Source organism: Lithobates pipiens, unplaced genomic scaffold (assembly GCF_037356315.1).
Source record: "Lithobates pipiens isolate NorthernLeopardFrog02 unplaced genomic scaffold, aLitPip1_a1.2 Scaffold_22, whole genome shotgun sequence".
Classification (NCBI taxonomy): domain Eukaryota; kingdom Metazoa; phylum Chordata; class Amphibia; order Anura; family Ranidae; genus Lithobates; species Lithobates pipiens.
This window is the reverse complement of record NW_027507784.1, coordinates 192,590,892-192,610,292: the sequence shown is the minus strand read 5'-3', so window position 1 is coordinate 192,610,292 and position 19,401 is coordinate 192,590,892. Positions and strand designations below refer to the sequence as shown.

Genomic DNA, 19,401 nt, shown 5'->3' with positions numbered 1-19,401 from the left:
ACTTATCGGCAACTTGGTTTTTCCCAGGAGTCTTTCAAGGACAGCAACATCCCACCCTATTGTATTTTATTGTGCTATGCTGTGATAAACATATGTTTTGTTCCAGCCGGGGCCGGAGGTTCTCTTCTACAACTGAGGTGTGGTAGGGAGGTGACTCCCTTTTTAAAGTTTGGAGGAAGGTGTTTCCTAAGGATGAGGGAGGAGTCCCTATCTCTCAGGTGCTGTCCTGAAAGACTTGTGGAAAATTTTACCGGTAAGTCTAACTTGGTTTTTCTTCATCAGTTTAGGCTGGTGCTAATGCTGTCGTGGAGATCGGACGAGTTGCTTTAACTCCGGGGGGCGGCGGCTTGTGCTGTCGGAAGTGAAGTTAAACCGTCACATGTGGATGTGTATCTGCTGCGGTTCTGGATGGGGGGGGGGGGTTAGCGGGCGCTAGGGACACTCGGGCCCCTTACATGTGTAATGCCTGTACCCCCTGATGGTGCCCCTGGGGGGGGGGGGGGGTGCACGCTTTGTGTTTTTATGCTAGCAGGGGCTGATGCTGTGCTGGGTTTTGTCGTTTCAGGACAAGTCCCATTGAAAAATCCAAGATCACACTAGTCCAAGAAAGTGCCTATCGTGGAGTTTTTTAGGGGAATCCTGGGGAAAGGTTTTGTGCAGGAGTTGCATTTGAGGGCTTAGTCAAGGAACATTCTATGGCACAAAGTTCTGACCTGGCAGCTTCTGTTAAAGAGCTTTCCAGTGCTTTCTTTTTTTTTTTTTTTTTTTTACATTTTCAGTTTTCAAACTTTCAACCTCCAGCTAGTCCTCAGCAAGATGTCGCACCTGGCCCTTTAGCTGGTCCCTCCATCAGTGAAGGGTTACCGAGTGGCATTAGAGGATGATCCAAAAATACGGACCTAGTGTATGACAATATGGGTACACTTGGGGATCCGATGGATGATGGGAGATGCTTCCAATGCAGGGACCGGTACTCCTATTGGAGGTCTTAAACCAGCCTTGGCATCTACTTGTGTAACCATAAACCTGGAGGTGTTTTAATACAAATGCTTCTTTTAGCAGGAACTTTAAGAGAACAAATCTTTAAATCCTTCCCACTCTGCTTTCAGGCAGTTGGTTTGGCAGATTCTTCAGCAGAGTCTGTTTAGAATGACAGCTAGGACCTCACCCTTGGTGAATTTGGCCACGAGTCTCTGGCTTAAAACCTGGTCAGGTGACTGCTAAGTTGCGCCTATGTTTTCTTCCCTTAACAGGTGACCATCTCTTTTGGCTCTGGTCTGCAAGAAGCATTAGAGCCCATGGCTGATGGGGGGGGGGGGGGGGGGGGGAGGAGGAGCCTTTCCTGAAAAACTTTTTGGCCGTCGGCTTTTTCTTTTCATGGCCAAAGCAGGCAGCAGTGGCAGACAACTGGCCCAAAAAAATTGGACAGGGCACAAAGGCAGAGGTAAGAGGGAGAGTGTCATAACCCTCAACAACCCGCCAAGCCATGACTCCTCTTCTGGTGGGAGGAAGATTGAGGGCCTTCTTCCCACACTGAAGCTGTCACCAAGTCCATTCTTCCTGGACCTAGTGACCAATGGGCACAGGCATGAATTCTCTTCCCAGCTGCCAGAGATTGCTGGTAACCATCCCTCACTGAGGGATTGTTGGATACTCATTCAAAGTCCTGATCCCTTGGCGAATCAGTGCAAATGCTTTTTATTTTTTCTCATAAGGAAGCCTTTGGGAAAGTATCATCTGAACCTCCGGTCTCTAAACCGCTCAATTGGGTACCAGGATTTCTGCATGGAAACTGTATTTTCAATCAAAACTGCTTTACCCAAACTACTTCATGGCTACACTGGATTTGAGGGATGCCTATTTGCACACCCCCCTATGAATCCAGCTTTTCAATATTTGTTTACTTTTTTTTTTTTTTTTTTTTTTTTTTTTAAATTAGCTGTCAAGATGGGGTCAAAAATCAGTCACTTTCTGACTACTCTTCGGATTGTCAGCCCCAAGCTTTTACAAAGGTCTTGGGAGAAGCGTTGCCTCAGTTGAGGCTAAAAGCGATTACAATCATCCTGGAGGACCTACTAGTGGTGGCAGAATCATACCAGAAATTGGAGGCAGATCTCCAGACCGTATAAGACTTCTACAGTTGCTGGGTTGGTTGCTCAACAGAAGTCTTCCCTGATTCTGCCTCAGGAGGTGACTAATCTGGGATACGAAATTTTGTTCGGTAAATCAGATTTTCCTTTAGCAGGAATGTCTCTCTGATTCAGGTGATTTCAGCTTTGCAGACCAATCGCTGAATCTCCCTCAAGTTTCAAGAACAGTGGGTCTAATTCTCTTGCTCCAGGATAAAAAGGTTACATAGTCAGGTTAAAAAAAAAAACACACAAGTCCATCCAGTTCAACCACAAAAAAATAGATAGAATATATGTATTCTATCATACCAGCCCATATACCCACAGTTGATCCAGAGGAAGGCAAACCCCCCCCCCCCCCCAAAAGAGGCAATCGGATTTTCCCCGGATCAACTTTTACCTATAAATGTTAGTACCCCGTTATATTATGTACACTTAGGAAATAATCCAGGCCTTTCTTAAAGCAATCCACTGAGCTGGCCATAACCACCTCTGCAGGGAGTCTATTCCACATTTTCACAGCTCTTGCTGTGAAGAAACCTTTCCGTATTTGGAGATAATCTCTTTTCCTCTAGACTTAGAGTGCCCCCTTGTCCTCTGTTGACTGTAAAGTGAATAACTCGACACAATGTTCACTATATGGACCCCTTATATATTTGTACATGTTGATCATATCCCCCTTAATCTCCTCTTATCAAGAGTGAATACGTTCAGTTCCTCTAATCTTTCCTCATAGCGGAGTTCCTTCATGCCTCTTATCAGTTTGGTTGCCCTTCTCTGCATTTTCTCCAGTTCACCGATTTTTATCCTTTTTGAGAACTGGTGCCCAAAACTGAACTGCATATTCCAGATGTGGTTGTGGTCGCAACTTCACCTGACAAGGGGTTTGCAATAGTCCATTCCAATATCCCAGAGGTTCAAACACATTTAAGTTCCTGGGGTTGGGGAGCCCATCTAAACGCAGTAGCACAGGGAAGATGGTCCTCCAGGAAGCAAAGGCTTCATTAAGTCAGGAGTTTCTAGTGGGACATTTCAAACGGAGGTCAGGGGTCACAATCTGCAGTTTCTATCCAGCAACATTACTACTGTTGCATACCTTAACAAGCAAGGAGGTACAAGAAGTCTGATCCTTCAATTTATAGCCCAGGGAATCAGGCCTTGGTCACACCAGTACACCTGAAAGGGACGCAAAACTGTCTGGTAGATTATCTCAACTGCTACCAGGTGTTGCAACAATTGGTCCCTCCACACAGATTTTTGCAGAACTTTGACGGAAGATGCAGATTTCCCAAAGTCTTTTTGCAAAGCAATTGCAAGACAGAATTTCTTTTCCCTGAACCCAGCAGATCAATCTCTGGGGATCGATGCTCTAGTGCAGTGATGGCAAACCTTGGCACACCAAATGTTTTGGACATTTCTCAAGATGCTGCTGCAGTGTAGGTTGGGAATTGTGGGAAATGTAGTGCCAAAACATCTGGGGTCCCAAGGTTTGCCATCACTGCTCTAGTGAATCCTTGGCCTTGCACCTTCCCACTTATCAGGCCAATTCTAGTAGTCCTCCGGGAGTTTCCTCTGAAAGACATCATCTTAATAGCCTCTTTTTGGCCCAAGATGCCATGGTTTTCCCTGCTACAGACTTGTTTCGGAGCCTCCACTCAGCCTCCAATACTGGCCTCCCCAGTGTGTGGGGGGTGTGTGGGTGTTTTTATTTTTTTTGGGACTGGGGTCAAACCCCCGGTTACTTGCTGGAAGCCAGTTACAAGAGCTATATAGGCCAAGATTTGGAAGAAATGTAACTCTGTGACTCACAACCCATCAATTTTGGATTTTTATTTTTCCCCAGGAAGGTGTCTAAGGGTCTTTCCATTGGTATGTTAAAGGTACAGATGGCAGTTTAGTTTTTTCCTCCAGTTTTCTCTAGGAAAATCCCACTATAGCTAGTTTCTTTAAGAGGTGTGTGTTTTTTCTCCCACCTATCATACTTTTATAGGTGGATGCTGTATCTGTCACCTGCAGCCTCTGAAAAGTGAGCGATCAAACATCGCTGATGGCTCAGTTCTCACAGATCCCCCCAAGAACAGAACTGTCCATCAGCAGCTCTCCTCTGCTCCTCCACGCTCATTGCTCCACTAAGCTGTGGAGGGCAGTAAGCGGCCATCTTGTTCTCAGCAGCTCTGACAGGCATCAGTCCAGGCACCTAGCAGATCCAGACTGCATTGTCGTGATTGACATGGTGCCTGGACTGATTCCAGTGACATCAGCAGAGATGACTTAAGACCACTCTCTGAAAATTGGTTCACAGGAGTGCAAAACAAATTGCACTCCTGTGACTTACAGGAGAAGCCCAGATACATGTGCCAGGCTGGACTTCTTTTTAATTTAACACGCTAAAGTTAAAAGCTGGCTACACCAATTCTAGTAAACTACCCCCAACTTTTTGCAGTGGTCAGTGGGGTGTAAGGCAGTGTACGAGGGTGAGCAGGAGGGCACGCACGTGGTTTCATAGCAGCACATTGTTCTGTGTTTACTGTTCTAGTGCTGATACCAGCTGGCCCTCATCTATTCCACATGTGCCTTGATGGACTGAAGAGCTGCCTGGGAGGAGCTCAGAGCAAGAGCCCAAACCCACAAGTTATCATGCAGTTGTCATAGGTGGCAGAGGCAGTCCCCACCCTGCAGCCGCATGTAGGCAAAGGGCATGCTGCGGGAATGCCTTTGCCAGCTAGGATTAGCTATGACGCAGCTCTGCCGGTTTGGCAAGGCAGAGACTATCACAATTTACTTGTCAACTGGTAGATCACAATCAAGGATTGCCGACCCTGATGTGAACGGGGTTAATTTTGGCAGCTAGTTTCCATTTACTTTGTCATACTCTTGCCAGTCTTTCTGCCTTTATATTTATAGCCTTGTTTTGCTGTACATGGGTAAAACACAACAGTAAAGGGGGTTCCTGTCCTTTCTGTATTATTGTACTAAAGAAATACGCAGCATTTAGGGTTTGCTTGAGTCTTAATGTTTTTACGTCTTGGCAGCACATCAGAAAACCAGACTGTGAGGACTGTTTGTCTACATTGAGGTTCAGATTTGGGTCTCTTCCCATATTTGATATATTGGTTTATCTAGTCACACTCAGGCACACAACATTGTTGTCTATGCTTGTGTCCTTTCTGTCTAAATCTATTGTGCCGTGCCCACAATCTATGATCATTTTATTTGTGATATTAATAATGTATCACCTTTTTGTATTTCAGCCTTTTCCATGGAGGGGCCAGGAGTTCGGGCTGCAGATGCCACATGTCAGAAAACCTTTACCACTTACATTCAGGGATGCCAGAACCATTTCCTAGGGTTGAAGCCCTGTAGGGTTATGGGACACTGGAGAAAGGGGATAATGAATCGCCCTGTTTAGTAAGAACTTGGAGAGTTCTGTTCAGAGGAGTATTAGGGCCTGAGGATGAAGTATAAAGATGTGTACCCGATCGAATAGGTTTCGGCTCGGTGCATGGCCTTCATTTCGCCCTTTTATCAAAACTAGACGAAGCAATATGGGTAGTCTACTCCTGCTAGGGACTTTAATCTCCTCTCAGGCGTAAGTAAGGACATAGATTGGGCATGCCTTAAACCCAGGGTTCAAGCTTCTGTTAATCTATTTCCCTTTAAGTAGGCTTCCCTTTAGTCTTTTGCTGACATAAAGATAAAAAGGAACAACAAAAAAAAAATTGTCTGTCGGGGCCCCCCCTTTTTTGCAGTTTTATTTCCCTCAACAGGGTAGTGTTAAGACAGGCCCTCTTATTGATTAATGTAGTGTCCTTGTCTTACACAGGTCTCTTATTTATCTTTTTAGTGGTTCTAAGTAGCACCTACAGGCACAATAGGCCATGGTTGTTAGATGTGTGAGATAGGCAACATTGCTAACCTACAAGTTTAACATGTTTTCTGATTCCATTTTTAAGAGCCCATTTCACCTAGATACTGCATCTTAAGCGGAAAAGGCAGGAACATCTGTGGCGCAGACCTGCAGATCAGCCGCATGATCCAGCTAAGATGCCTTCATCAAGCATATGAGCGTATGGAGGTAAAGCTCACTGCAGAACCAAGGTTCGCCAAGAGGGTCTTGCAGTGGCCCCACCCTAAGGTAGGCCTGAGGTACTTGTTTAGCCTCTCAGGTGTGCAGTCCTGGAAGATGACTTGAGAAAGGTACCAGTTACTTACCAGTAACTATCTTTCTGGGAAATCTTCCAGGACGGCAGGCCTACTTCCCGCCCGTTGGAGGAGGGAAAATTCTAGTACACTAGAAGGTGAGTACCTATGAGCAATGATTTCCCTTGTGAACCTGGTTCAGGAGTTACTTCTCTACAAACTGAGGATCAAGGGGAAGGGTGGGGGACTTAAAACAGCTGTCGATTGATTGTGTTTCCTGTAGGGAGGAGCCTCTCATCTCTCAGGTGTGCCATCCTGGAAGATTTCCCAGAAAGACAGTTACCGGTAAGTAACTGGTACCTTTTCCAAATGGCTTTGTCAAGTGATTGTTCAAGCTTTAGCTTAAAGAAGAAAAATTTTCCTTCTCATGTTAAAGCACACTCATCCAGGGCGATTAGTGCCTCTTGGGTGGGTGCATCATCAGGCCTCTATGGCTCAGATCTGTAAGGCTGCTGCTTGGTCTTCGGTTCATATGTTTATCAGATTTTATCTAATCTATAAAGGTCATGAGGATATTGCCTTTGGGTGCAGTATACTGCAGGCTGCAGTATGAGTCCTCTGGCCTCCTGTTTTTGTTGTCTCCATACCTTCAGTTGCCATTGCTATGGGGCATCCCACATGGTAAGTACTATGGCTCTGTGTCCCGATGTAAGAAACCTGGATTATTTTTTTTTTGTTTTTTATGTAAATCAGGGGACACAGAGGTCCCTCCCTTGGTAGACACTTGTATTGCTTGGCTACAAAACTGAGAACTCCCAGTAGTGGGAGGGGTTATATAGGCATACACTTCTTGCCTTGGGGCGTGCCTTTGTCCATCTATCAGTGGTCCTATAACCCACATAGTAAGTGCTATGGCTCTGTCCCCTGATTTACATCAAAGAAAAGGCTTTACAGGTAAGCTGTTTTAAAAATCCTGTTTTGTGTAGGAACAATGTGTATGCAGTGCCTCCGCAAGATGTTTCGTCCTAAGTACATTTGTACTGATGTATGTGTGTCATTTGAAGAGACCTGCACAGCTATTGCCCACTTCACCAATCATTTTATCTCAGTAGCCTCACTCCCAGTAACTGATTAAAACCCTGCTGTACACACAGCATGGGTCTCGTGCATGTGCTGATTTAACACTTTCCTTCCCATACCCAATGATCTAGCCTTAGATCTCAAACGCTCTTCTGCTCCCGGTGACCGAAGGAGACTGTCAAAGCACCTATTGCCCCCTCCCGCTCACTACTGAAGGACCGGTTTCCTAACCAGGTAATAAGCCAACAACTGGCTGCTATAGCTATTCTTCCTAGCAGTTGCCCAAGGTGCCTATCTCCCTCTTGGCCTTGCAGGTTGACTCTTTTTGACAGTCTGGATCCACAAGGTGCCAGCATTGACACCTGTCTCGGCCTCTCAGCATGCCACTGAGAAGGCTGCTCAATGCCCCTCCTCAGCCCAGTGCTCAATGTGCACTGAGGAGCAGAGCGCTGCTGATTGACAGTCAGCAGCTCTCTGCTTGGAGCTGTGATAACTGGGCCATCATGATGTGCAATCGCTCGGTTCTCGGTGCAGAGGCAGAGAGATGCAGCATTGGTCCAATGCTGCATCCACCTAGGTAAGTATGTTGGAGGAAAAACCCCAAACCCCTACTTCTCTTAAGAATACGCTAATACCCAACATGCACCCCTTGAACAACTTCACACCGGGTTCATGGCAGTTGAACTTAAAGTTCAGAATAACATGTATAAACCTCCTAACTGCACCTATCTCTGTACCTGGCACAGGAGTAGTGAGAAAAGGCCATAAATGGCAAAAATTAAACGGAGCTGTCCATGACTATGGCTGGCTGTGCTAGTGATTTGGTGCATCGATGGTGGACCTTTTTTCAAGCCTTTTTCTGCCCCCCAGGACCTGAACCTCTACCCTTTCTATAATACAAGGGAGGGAGGCTGGGTCCTAGAAAGGTAGCAAAATGTTAACCATTCCCCCTGACCTGGGCAGGCAAGTAACATACGACACAGAAGGCCACCTGCCTACACTAATCTACCTATAAACATCTTGACCTAATTATAGGAATGGAACTTTAAGTGAGGGTTGTCTGTATATGATGACTTTACTGCTTGCACTCCTAACAGAAATTTTATCCAAGTCGAATTACTGAGTTTCTGAAAGCTTCCTCTAATAGTTTATCAACAAACAATATTTTAATGTGGAAATTTAAGCTTTTTAAATAACTCCTAAAGAACATTGTGTATTCAATTTTAATTGCAGATTTTCACAAGAGTAAAGTGAGCACTTAAGCATTTTTCTGCAAGGATGCCAACCACAAATGAAGCAGATGACCGTATGAAAAAGTTCAAGAATAAAGGCAAAGATGCAACAGTAAGTTCACGTATTCATTGTACTTTTAAATCCTATTTTAAACCAAAATGTATATATTGTTGCTTGCCAGCTCTTGCCCAGGGAGTCACCAGTAGACCTGGTATCTGCCTGTGTAGCCAGAAATGTGGATTTATAGTTAAGAAAGTTTAATGGACCATGTAGCGTATACCTCCAAGCAACTCTTGGATTTCCTGGAAGGATTTGGAAAGGCAGTAGCTTACCTTGCAGATGCAGCAGTTGAAACTGTGCGTATGTCCGCAAAATCGTCAGCCCTCCTAAACTCGGCTAGAAGGCCGTATGGTTTAAGACTGGGATGGGGACCACCCATCAAAAACACGCCTGTGTGGTTGCAATTCAAAGGGTCCCTTCTATTTGGTACAAGTTTGGACCCTATCGAGTGGGGGGGGGGGGGGGGGGATGGCTTCAATCTCCTGTAAGGCCTTTTTTTTTTTTTTTTTTTTTATCCACAAAACCTGCCAACAAGGATCCCAAGTGATGCCAGGGAAGGGAGGAGGCTCTGTTAATCACACACAGTGGGAACAGGCCTCTTATCCTTAAGTGGATAAGAGGGCTACAAACTGGAATATAATTCCAAACCCACCAACCCTTTCTTCTAACTCATCTACCCAGGGATCGGCGAAAGCCGGGGCGTAACTATAGGGGGTGTAGCAGTCGCGACTGCAACAGTGCCCTGTGATGCAGGGGGCCCATGCAGCCCCCTCTACATATGGTAGGCAGCTAGGGGTACCAGTGCACCATGTGCACGGGTGGCTGGAGGTGGAGGGTGACCAGCAGAGCTCCATGCTTGACTATCGCACTGGCTGCTCTTTAGTTGTGCATTCCCTGTGTCCTCGGCCGGCTCCTCCAGAGTATCCATCTCCTGCTCCATGCATTGCCGCTCAGTCCGATGTCTGTTCTCCCCAGCCAGAGTTCTGGGAGATATGCTGATTGCCCATCCAGCACACTGGATGGAGCCCAGGCCAACATGGATGAGTGCACGGCCTTCAGCTTAGTCATGGTGAGTGAGAGGACCCTATCCCCCACACACCATTACATTCCCCTGGGGACAGGGACCTCCACCTCCCCTGGGGACAGGGACCCCTTTTCATCTGGGGGCATTAACTTCATCTGCCATGGAGAAAGGGACCGTATCTCTGAGGACGGGGCCCCCATCCTGCCTAGGGACAGTCCCCAATGGGGCACCTAAAAATAAAACAATAAAAAAACTTATACCATTGGTGGAACTACAGGGCTCACAAAGGTCATACCTGTGACCATGCCCTGGAGGTCCTGCTGGCCTAGGGTGTATGGAAGAGGCTCTCAGGAGCCAGTTGCATCCAATTTCAGGGAGCTCCTAGCAGTTGGAGAAGCTCTAAGAGCACTTGAGGGCAAGATTGGGGGGGGGAGAGATCCAGGTCCTCTCCGACAACTCGACAGTGGCCTTCCTGAATTGTCAGGGGTGTACCCGGTCTCTCTTACTGATGGGTTTAACAAAGGAACTCTGAGTGGGCAGAACAGAATTCCCTCAATTTCAGCAGTACATATAAAAGGGGGGGGGGGGCGGGGGAATGGGGATGGATATCTTCAACGCAGAAGTTGATTTCCTCAGTCGACAGACTGTACATCAGGGAGAATGGAAGTTAAATTCCCAAGGTATTTTCCCATGTGCCAACAATTTGGCACCTTAAAGATGGACCTCTTTGCCTGCAGGGGGAACAGGAGTCAAAAGGTTCTTTTCTCTGTAGAGGGGTCTAAGGGGGTGGATGCGTTGGCACAAGATTGGGCTTTTGGGCCCCCCTTGGCACTGATCCCAACAATGGTGCAGAAAGGTGAGTTGGTCCAGGGGCAGCCTGATCCTGATTTCTCCCTGTTGGCCCAAGAGGACCTGGTTTCCCATCCTGGGAAATTGGTCAGTGGCCTCCCTGCAGTGCCTTATGTAACATCAGGACCTTCTGCTTCAGGGTCCACCTTACCACCTGGAGCTGGGGTTTTTCAAACTGACAGCTTGGCTCTTGAGAGGAAGAGCTTGCGCAGGAAAGTAATTGACTGAGCAGAAAGCAAATTACCAGACTTCTTTATGCCAGGGTCTGGGGGGGGGGGGGGGGTCTTCTCTGGAGTGAAACAAAGGGGACCTTTCAACAAAACATCCCTACAATCCTAGACTTCCTACAAGAGGGAGTGGATTCAGACTTGGCAACCAAGACCCTTGGGATCCAGATGGCCGCATTGTCTAGCTTTGTAGACAGACTGACCCCTTGATGACGGCTAAGGAGAGGTAATTCTTCATTTATTAGATGTTGGGTGTCTGCTTTACTTAGACCAGGGTAAAGGAGTTCAGAAAATATCTGTTAGTCAGTTTTTGTGGCACAAAGAGGCAAGCAGGCATCAAACAATGCAACGCAAGATGGAGCAGACAAGCAATTACCATAGCATATGAACAAGCAGGTAGAGCAGTCCCAGCTAATCTCAAAGCACATGCCACGCGGTCTCTGGCGATCACTTAAAAACAAATTTCTTCCACAGTTTAGGCCGATGTGTTGTGATTTTTGCCAAAAATATGTAGAAGTGTATATTGATTTGCACAAAAGTTCTATCCCCTATTTTTTGTAGAATACGGGGGGTTTTTTCCCCCGTGCCATTCTGCCAATGTAAGTTGCTGTGAAATATATCAATTGTATGTGTGCAAATTTTAATTTAGTTTTAACCAGTTCATATATGTAGAATTTGTTAAATGGTATAGAATACCAGTTACCTTGAAGAGATGGAGGATTTCCTGGGAGCCATCCATACCACCTTGGGGATGCATGAAGAGAAAAAGGCATGGTCTCTCCATGACCAGATGTACCAGGGTTTGGAGGAGCACAAGAGGGTGTTTCTGGTCCACTATGTCCTGGATGAAGCAGTTAAAGGAGAATAGCGAGTCTTTTTTTTCAGAGCTCTGAAATGTAGGTTTGTTACGTGATGATGAGTAAGGCTAGATGTGGTCTTTTCATAGGTTTCCAGGCATAAGGATTTGTTTTTGAGGACATTAAAGTGCTGGTGGACCCCATGGACAATGGGATGGACTTGCTCCTAAAGACCTGGGACTCGTCCTTTAGGAAACTTCAAGGTGGCCATAGTGGTGGGCCGCAACATGGAGTATTGGTTGACACAGATCAAGATGCACTTCAAGACTGGCACTGAAGAATACTAGATTTTCTCACCTCGTCTTTCAGGACGACACCTGGAGAAAGCGCAGCTCCACCCACTATACCAGGAAACACTGCAGTCAGTTTTTTGTTTTGTTTTCCTCTGCCATGGTGGAAGCACTGTAGGGAATCGGGTGTGCTATGCTCTCTCCAGGTGGGGGTAGTAAGGGGCATACCTGTGTATAGTATAGTTTGTTGCAGGTCAGCCCAGCATCCCTCCTGATGGAAGGAGGGTGCTCCGGTGTTTCCTCCTTCATGCTCAGTGAGGAATAAGGCTGCTGGAGGTCCCCGCTCAAGACAGTGGCTGGGAAAGGGACTGCAAGCAGCATCCCTATTACTCCTGTGCCTCCCATGCTTTCTGGGTCCCGGGTGGCGAGTGCATCATTTCTGGCCAGGGGCAGGACTTCCGGCGGTGCTTGGCAGTCTCGGCTGATGTCACTTCCGGTCTTCGCAGCGGTGACAGGACCAGAAAAATCAAATATAAAAAGCAGCCAGATGCTGCTGGAGCCTTGGTAAGATTGATCCAAAGGGTCAGGTGGTGATGGGAGCAGGAGCTACTAAGGCCACACAGACCCAGGCAAGCAGGGGCAGAGGTCCCAGTGTGGGTCATGAGTTTTTTTCCCTTAGTCCCCTGGGGTAGGAGGAGGGAGCCTGCATCTCTCTCCTTGGGTTACAACATGAACAATGGTTTGTTGGCATAGTGACTTGGTTTTTGTGGTCACAATTTTTTGTTGTATTAGAGCTGTGGTGGCAGCACAGTAGCTAAAGGGTTAAAACTTTTGGGATCCCCCCTCCTGCCAAGCAAAATATGCTATTTCTTTTCCCATGTAACTGATGTATGTACTGGGGGAGGGGGGTTTGGTGTATTTCAGGCAATAATACTGGGAGCTTCCTGGACCAAGGTGTGGTGTAGGACTTGCATAGCAGAGTTGGTCGAAGCTATCCCCAGACACCCGCCTCCCAGCCTTAGCAGTTGCTCAGCTCCTTCTGGAAATAACTCATTTTTGAAATGTTCCGATCCTTTCTGGACGAAGGTCCCGTTATACAACTTGGCAGCAGGGGTAGTTCACCACCCTGTTCTCGTCTTCTATTTTGGCACTCAGAGAGCCCAGTGATTCTGAGGATGAAGGAGGAAGTTATTCCCTAGGTTCAGAGGAAGATGAGGAAAAAGCCTCTTCGTGCTACAGTCTGTCTCTAGAAGCGGTGACATCTAAAGACAACAATAGAGGACAAAGCCCAATTATCTTTACATGATGGAATGTTTCAGGGCTTGGGAAGTTTAACACTGTTTCCAGTATAGAAGTTCCTGTTGGAAACCATAAAGAGGGTGTGGAAACACTCCAAAAGAGCACCTTCTCCAGATCACTTGAGGAGATTTCCTTTTAAAGAGGACATCGCTCAAGTATGGAACAAACTTAACTTCGATGCAGCTTTTTCACAGGCCACCAAATACAGACCTGGCATTTGAGGATATGGGTGTCCTAAAAGACACTGGATAAAAGGGGTAAATTCCCTGTCAAAAGCCTGGGACTCAACCTTGGCCTGCTTAAAGCCAGCAATGGCTTCAACTGTGGTGGCCAGGAAGCTAGAGCATGGGCTTGAACAGTTGAAGTCCTGCAAGGGTCTGGACACTCTGCCAGTATTGCAGTAGGATTCATGGCAGATGCCTCTGCAAGATCCTGGGCCCTGGTAAATGCGGCAAGTTGAGCACTATGGGTTAAGACCTGGTCAAGAGATGCCGCCTTAAAGGCAAAGCTATGTGGTCTTCCGTTTTTGAGGGGGATTTGGGGTTTGGCCGAAATCTTGAAGTTGTGTTGGACAGGATGTTGGACAAGGCCTTTACAGTAAAAAAGTAACACCTCCAGGGTAACAATTTTTATTTATTTTTTTTGTCCTTTTGCCAAACCCAGGAGACTGGATACAAGAGACCCTGCAGGTTCCAGAGGTTGAGTCAAGTCTCAGATGCTATTCCAACCTAACCAAGCCACTAAAAATCAGTGACAGCTGTGGTAGGAAAGCTGCAGTCTTCCACTGTGGGGGGGAGACCACAATAACCAGCCGGTTTGTCCTTGAGGTAATATCAGAGGGCTACAGATGGGAATTCTCAGTCACCATAAAGTCCTTTTTACATAACTCGGGCTCCCTGAGATCAGGAAAAGTTCCTAGCAATGTCATTGCTCCTGTTGAGCAGAAAGTGATCATCCCAGTTCCCCAGGAAGAGGAAGAACTAGGGTGCTATTCGCATGTGTTGCTAGTAAAGAAGCACTCAGAAAAATTGATTAATTCTGAACCTGCAGATATTAAACAGATCTATTCAGTACGAGGGGTGCAGAATGGATAACATTTTCTCAGTGAAGACTTCTAATGCCAGGCTGCTTCCTAGCCTGAATAGACCTCGGGGAAGCTTACCTTCATGTTCTCATAGCACCAGCATCTCAAATATCTGCGGTTAGCAGTTGCGATGGCAGGGGTAGGCTTGCACCTACAGTTCAGCCCAAAAAAAGGAAGAGCTCTGTCTTCCCCCCCCTCCAAGGTTTTTCACAAATTATGGCAAAAGCCTTGGCACACCTCCAGATAACAGGGAATATTGATTGTCCCATACCTGGTCTACCTCCTGTTTGTTTATTTGCCAAGTTGGGATCTTTTGGGAAAAGACCTGGAGACACAGGCTTGGTTGGATAAACAGAAATAAAGCACTATTCCATCTCAAAGTTCCTGGGCTATACTATCAATTCTGTACAGGGATATGCAATTGGTGGACCTCCAGCTGTTGCAGAACTAAAACTCCCATGAGGCATAGCAAGACTGACAGTCACAAGCATGACACCCAGAGGCATGATGGGACTTGTAGTTTTGCAACACCTGGAGGTCTGCTAATTGCATATCCCTGGATTAGAGGAACTGAATTTATTCCCTCTTGAGTAGTAGTGGTAATGGTTAACTTGGTGTTGGGTTATTCACTTTACCCGCTTGCCGACCAGCGCACACAGATGTACATTGGCAGAATAACACTGGTAGGCAAAAGGGTGTACAGGTGCGTTGCCACGTGCGCGCTGTCTCTGTAACTGTGGGTTCTGCGGACTCTGTCCAGGATGCTCACGATTGTGTAACTGAGAGGAAGAACATGGAGATGCTTTTGGAAACAAAGAATTTCCCTGGTCTGCTTACTGACAGGACAGATCACAGCTCTCATCAAGCAGCGACCACTGTCCTGTGTGTTCAAGCCCAGCCCCGTAACGGTTAGGATCACTCCCTAGGACACACTTAACCCCTTCACTGCTAGTGTCATTTACATAGTAATCAATGCATTTTCATAGAATCTTTGTGTGTGTGTGTGTGTTTTGACTAGTCCCAAACTAGTTTCAAAAATGTCCGATGTGTCCACCATAATGTCGCAGTCCCGCTAAAAAAAAGTGCAGTTTGCTGCCATTTACTAATAAAAAAACGTTGAAATGGGTGATTTTTATTAAGTTGCTTATTTAGCACCATCAATTTACGCAGTGCTTTACATATACATTGTACATTAACATCAGTCCCTACCCTCAAGGAGATTACAATCTAAGGTCCCTAACTCACATTCATACATACTAGGGACAATTTAGACAGAATCCAATTAACCTATTTTGTAGACGCTATAAATTTTGCGCAAACCAATAAATATTTGCTTATTGCAATATTTTTGGGGAAAAAAATGCATATTGGCCTAAATTGAGGAAAATGTGTATAATTTTATAGTGTGTGTGTGGATGGATGGATAGTATAATTTTTTTTTTTGTGATATTTTCACCGGTTCCCGACTAGCGCACGACGTACGTCAGCATAATGGCGCAGGCATATTGGTGTATAGGTACATCCAATCTCTAATGCTGGCGGCGCGCTCGCGTGCTGGTCGGGACCCCCGTGAGTCCAGTCGCAGGCATACCAGCGATCGTCTCATGGGGCGGCTGAACGAGGAAATGCCGTTGTAAACAGCATTTCCCCATTCTGCCTAGCAACTAGTGACGCTGATCTCTGCACCATGTGATTGGAGCAGAGAACAGTGTTCACTAAAAGAGTCCAGCCCCCCACAGTTAGTAACACACCCCTAGGAACACTTAACCCCTACACTGCCAGTGTCATTTACACAGGAATCACTGTATTTATATAGCAGTGATTGCTATATAAATGACTGGTCCCAAAAAATGTCAAATGTCTGCCATAATGTCGCAGTCACAATAAAAATCGATGATCGCCGCCATTACTAGTAAAAAATATTAATAAAAATGCCATAAAACTATCCCCTATTTTTTGTGCAAATCAATCGCTTATTGCGATATTTAAAAATAAAAAAAAATGTAATGTAGAATACGTATCGGCCTAAACTGAGGGAAAACAATGTTGTGTTTTATATATTTTTTGGGGGATATTTATTATAACAGGGGAAAAAAAAAAAAAAAACTTAAATTGTCGCTCTATTGTTTTATAGCGCAAAAAATAAAAACCAGAGGTGATCAAATACCACCAAAAGAGAGCTCTATTTGTGGGGGGGGAAAAGACGTCAATTTAGTTTGGGAGCCACGTTACATGACCACAATTGTCAGTTAAAGCGACGCAGTGCCGAATCGCAAAAAGCGGTCTGGTCTTTGACCAGCAAAATGGTCTGGGGCTGAAGTGGTTAAAGCAAAATGATGTTTTTGATATTTTTCAAAATTGACGCTTAGTGCAAAAAAAAAAAAACCCCAGAGTTCAAATACCACCAGAAGAAAGCTCTTTGAGAGAATAGAGTGACAATTTTGTTTGGGTATAACATCTCACAACTGCAATTGTCAGTTAAAGCGACAGTGCTGAATCGCAAAAAGTGCTGCCAGGAAGGGGGTAAAATCCTCCGGGGCTGAAGGGGTTAAGGTCATCAAAGGACCAGGGGGCACGCTTGCGTCTGGAGATGAAATCTATTTTTCGCCCCCCCCCCCCCCCCCCCCAAACAAATTTTTTTTCACAGTAAGAGCTGTGGAATAAACTCCCTCCAGAAGTGGTTCTGGCAAGCTCAGTAAATGGCTTTTAAAGAGGTCCCAGAAGGTATCTGAGCCCATTACACTAGGGCTATGGCAGCATCGTGGGCTGATGTTCCACCGGAGCAAATCTGTGGAGCTGCAACGAGGTCCAGCTTTACCACTGTCACACTACAGATTTGACCTGTTAGCTGCTAAGGATCATGCCTTCAAGCAGTAGTCACGCCCTAGGGGTAAGTGCTCAGCCATCCTCTAAGGTGGCTGTCCTGAAAGACTTGGGGAAAATCTATAGGAGAGCAGCACTAATGGTTCCCAAATTACCTGTAGCATAAGCGGCGCTGCTCCCCTATGATGGATCCCAAGTTACCTGTAGCACAAATGCAAAATAGCCAGAAGGGGTGCACCCATCTAAATGTAGGTTGTAATCAGTATGGGATAAAATGTAAAATAATGCACTTGCTGCTGTTTCATGAAAAAGTAGGCATATCTAATGGGTTGACTGCTCCTGATGAGCTGTCTTCTCCTGCAGATTTGGGCAGGTCTGTTACAGAGATTGACAGGCAAGCAGCTGTTTGCACAGCAGGGCTGAGATTCTGATGTAAGTGGGAGAACTGTCAAAGCTGTGGTCCCAATGAGCTGGCTTCTCTTGCAGAGTCTGTGGGATGCGGTGATTTGCAGAGTGCATGGGATGTGACTTGTGCTCCCCAGCTTTGTCAGTTCTCCTACACAAGCACATCAACATCACAGCTCCACTCTGCAGACACAGCTGCTTGCAGGTCCCTGCTACAGACTAGCTGCCAACCTGCCAAACTCTGCGAAAGGAGCCAGCTCATTGGGACCATAGCTTTGAAAGTTTGACAATTTTCTCCCCTAATTTGTTAGCATCTTGGCCCCACTCTGCAGACACAGCTACTTGCCTGTAGCTCTCTGCTACACAGATCAGCCACCAGCCTGCCTAACTCTGCAGGAGGGGCCAGCTCATCGGGACCTTTCCACACAGATATGCCTACTATATCTGTGATGTATAATATTGCGGATCACACAAGGTGTGTGTGTGTGTGTGTGTGTGTATATATTTATATAATAGCTGACCACAAACTTAAACCTTTAGGTATGTTGCAAACATTTTTAGATCTTTGCTGCGTGACAAAGTTTGAGAAACACTGGTTAGAGGGTGTATTCATCCAGAACGTACTATGCAGATCACATGCCTTCACCCATACCACAATAATGGTAGTTTCCAACCACTGTTAATAGGTTCCTCCACCATGTCTGTGCAGAACAGTTTGGACGGTACATATGAAAACAGCCTCTGCTTTGAAATTTATGCTTGGGGAAGCTGATTCAGGATGGCTGCCTTGCTATCGGTTTTGCCATGGTGAAAATTTCCAATACCTATGGCTCTACTGAACTTATAAATACAGCACACTCACTGCCTGCATGTGGTGTTTTTTGAACCCTAAAATACGCATTTTCTTGACATTGAAACCCAAGTACAAGAATAAATTGCATTTACCAGTCCTCCATCATATATAAGGGCTGGTGAGCTATATCTTAATATTTTTTTTGGGGGGGGGGGGGGGGGGTTAGATACTGTAAAGATGTATGTAATTTGCATAACACTTGTGGCCAAGCCCCCATGGGATGGGGGATTGCAGAATCTCATTTGTTTAAACATGCATTAACAGGGTTATCTTGTAACTCTGCACTCTTGAATGTGGTGTATTTAGGATGGAAGCAGGGTGTTTTGGGTCGTGTGTGTGTGTGTGTGTTGGGGGCCATTTTATTTGAGACGTTTGGTTGTCCATCTAATTCTCTAGGAACTAAGGCGACGAAGAGCTGAGGTCAATGTGGAGCTTAGAAAAGCCAGGAAAGATGAGCAGATTCTAAAAAGGAGAAATGTGATGTGTCCACAAGAGTTGATTAACTCTCCTGAACAGCAAAAGTGTCAACAGGTACCTATTCATTTTACTATAGCTATGCTGTTGCTAAAGTAAAATTGTCTGAGATGTTAATCCCAAAGTTTGCTTGACTTTTTTTTTTTTTGATTGACTTTCTGCCTGTAATTGTGTACATTAAAAAGAGACAGACTGCTTTGCAAGGATTTTAAATTCTTCTAGAAGGACATAAGTATTAAGCCGAATTGGATTATACTGCCACCTACAGGAGGCTGGGACACTGGTAAACAGACTTCTGTATAACCCTGCCTCTAACTGTAGTCAGGATTGTCCTTTTAACGCAGGCAAACGGGACAGCTGTCCTGCGCCCTGTCATTATTGGGGTGCTGCCCCTTGAGCCCATGCTGCCCTCCATTGGGCTCCAGAGGAAGTAGGAGCCGTGGCACTTTATATCCAATACTGGAGGCGGAAGCAGCTGGTGCTGTATTTCCTTACAATAAGCCTGAGGAGTGTTCTTTTTTTTTTTTGTTTTTAATGCTCACTTTGCCTTAGAACTAACTGGAGATAAGAAAATTAGGAAACTCTTGAAACTCTTCCTATCCAATCCTGTCACTACCTTTCTCCCAGCCCTTCA

At 45.9% G+C, this 19,401-nt stretch overlaps 1 protein-coding gene across 1 annotated transcript in view; it reads left to right on the top strand.

The window, feature by feature from the left end:
• KPNA7 (karyopherin subunit alpha 7) overlaps positions 1-19,401 on the top strand; it is a 98,094-nt gene that overhangs the window by 13,358 nt on the left and 65,335 nt on the right. Inside the window, exons 2-3 of the mRNA XM_077448762.1 lie at positions 8,583-8,693; positions 18,690-18,824. Of these exons, the coding sequence (XP_077304888.1) occupies positions 8,628-8,693; positions 18,690-18,824 (201 nt within the window). The 5' untranslated portion in view covers positions 8,583-8,627. The remainder of the gene's footprint in view (positions 1-8,582; positions 8,694-18,689; positions 18,825-19,401) is intronic.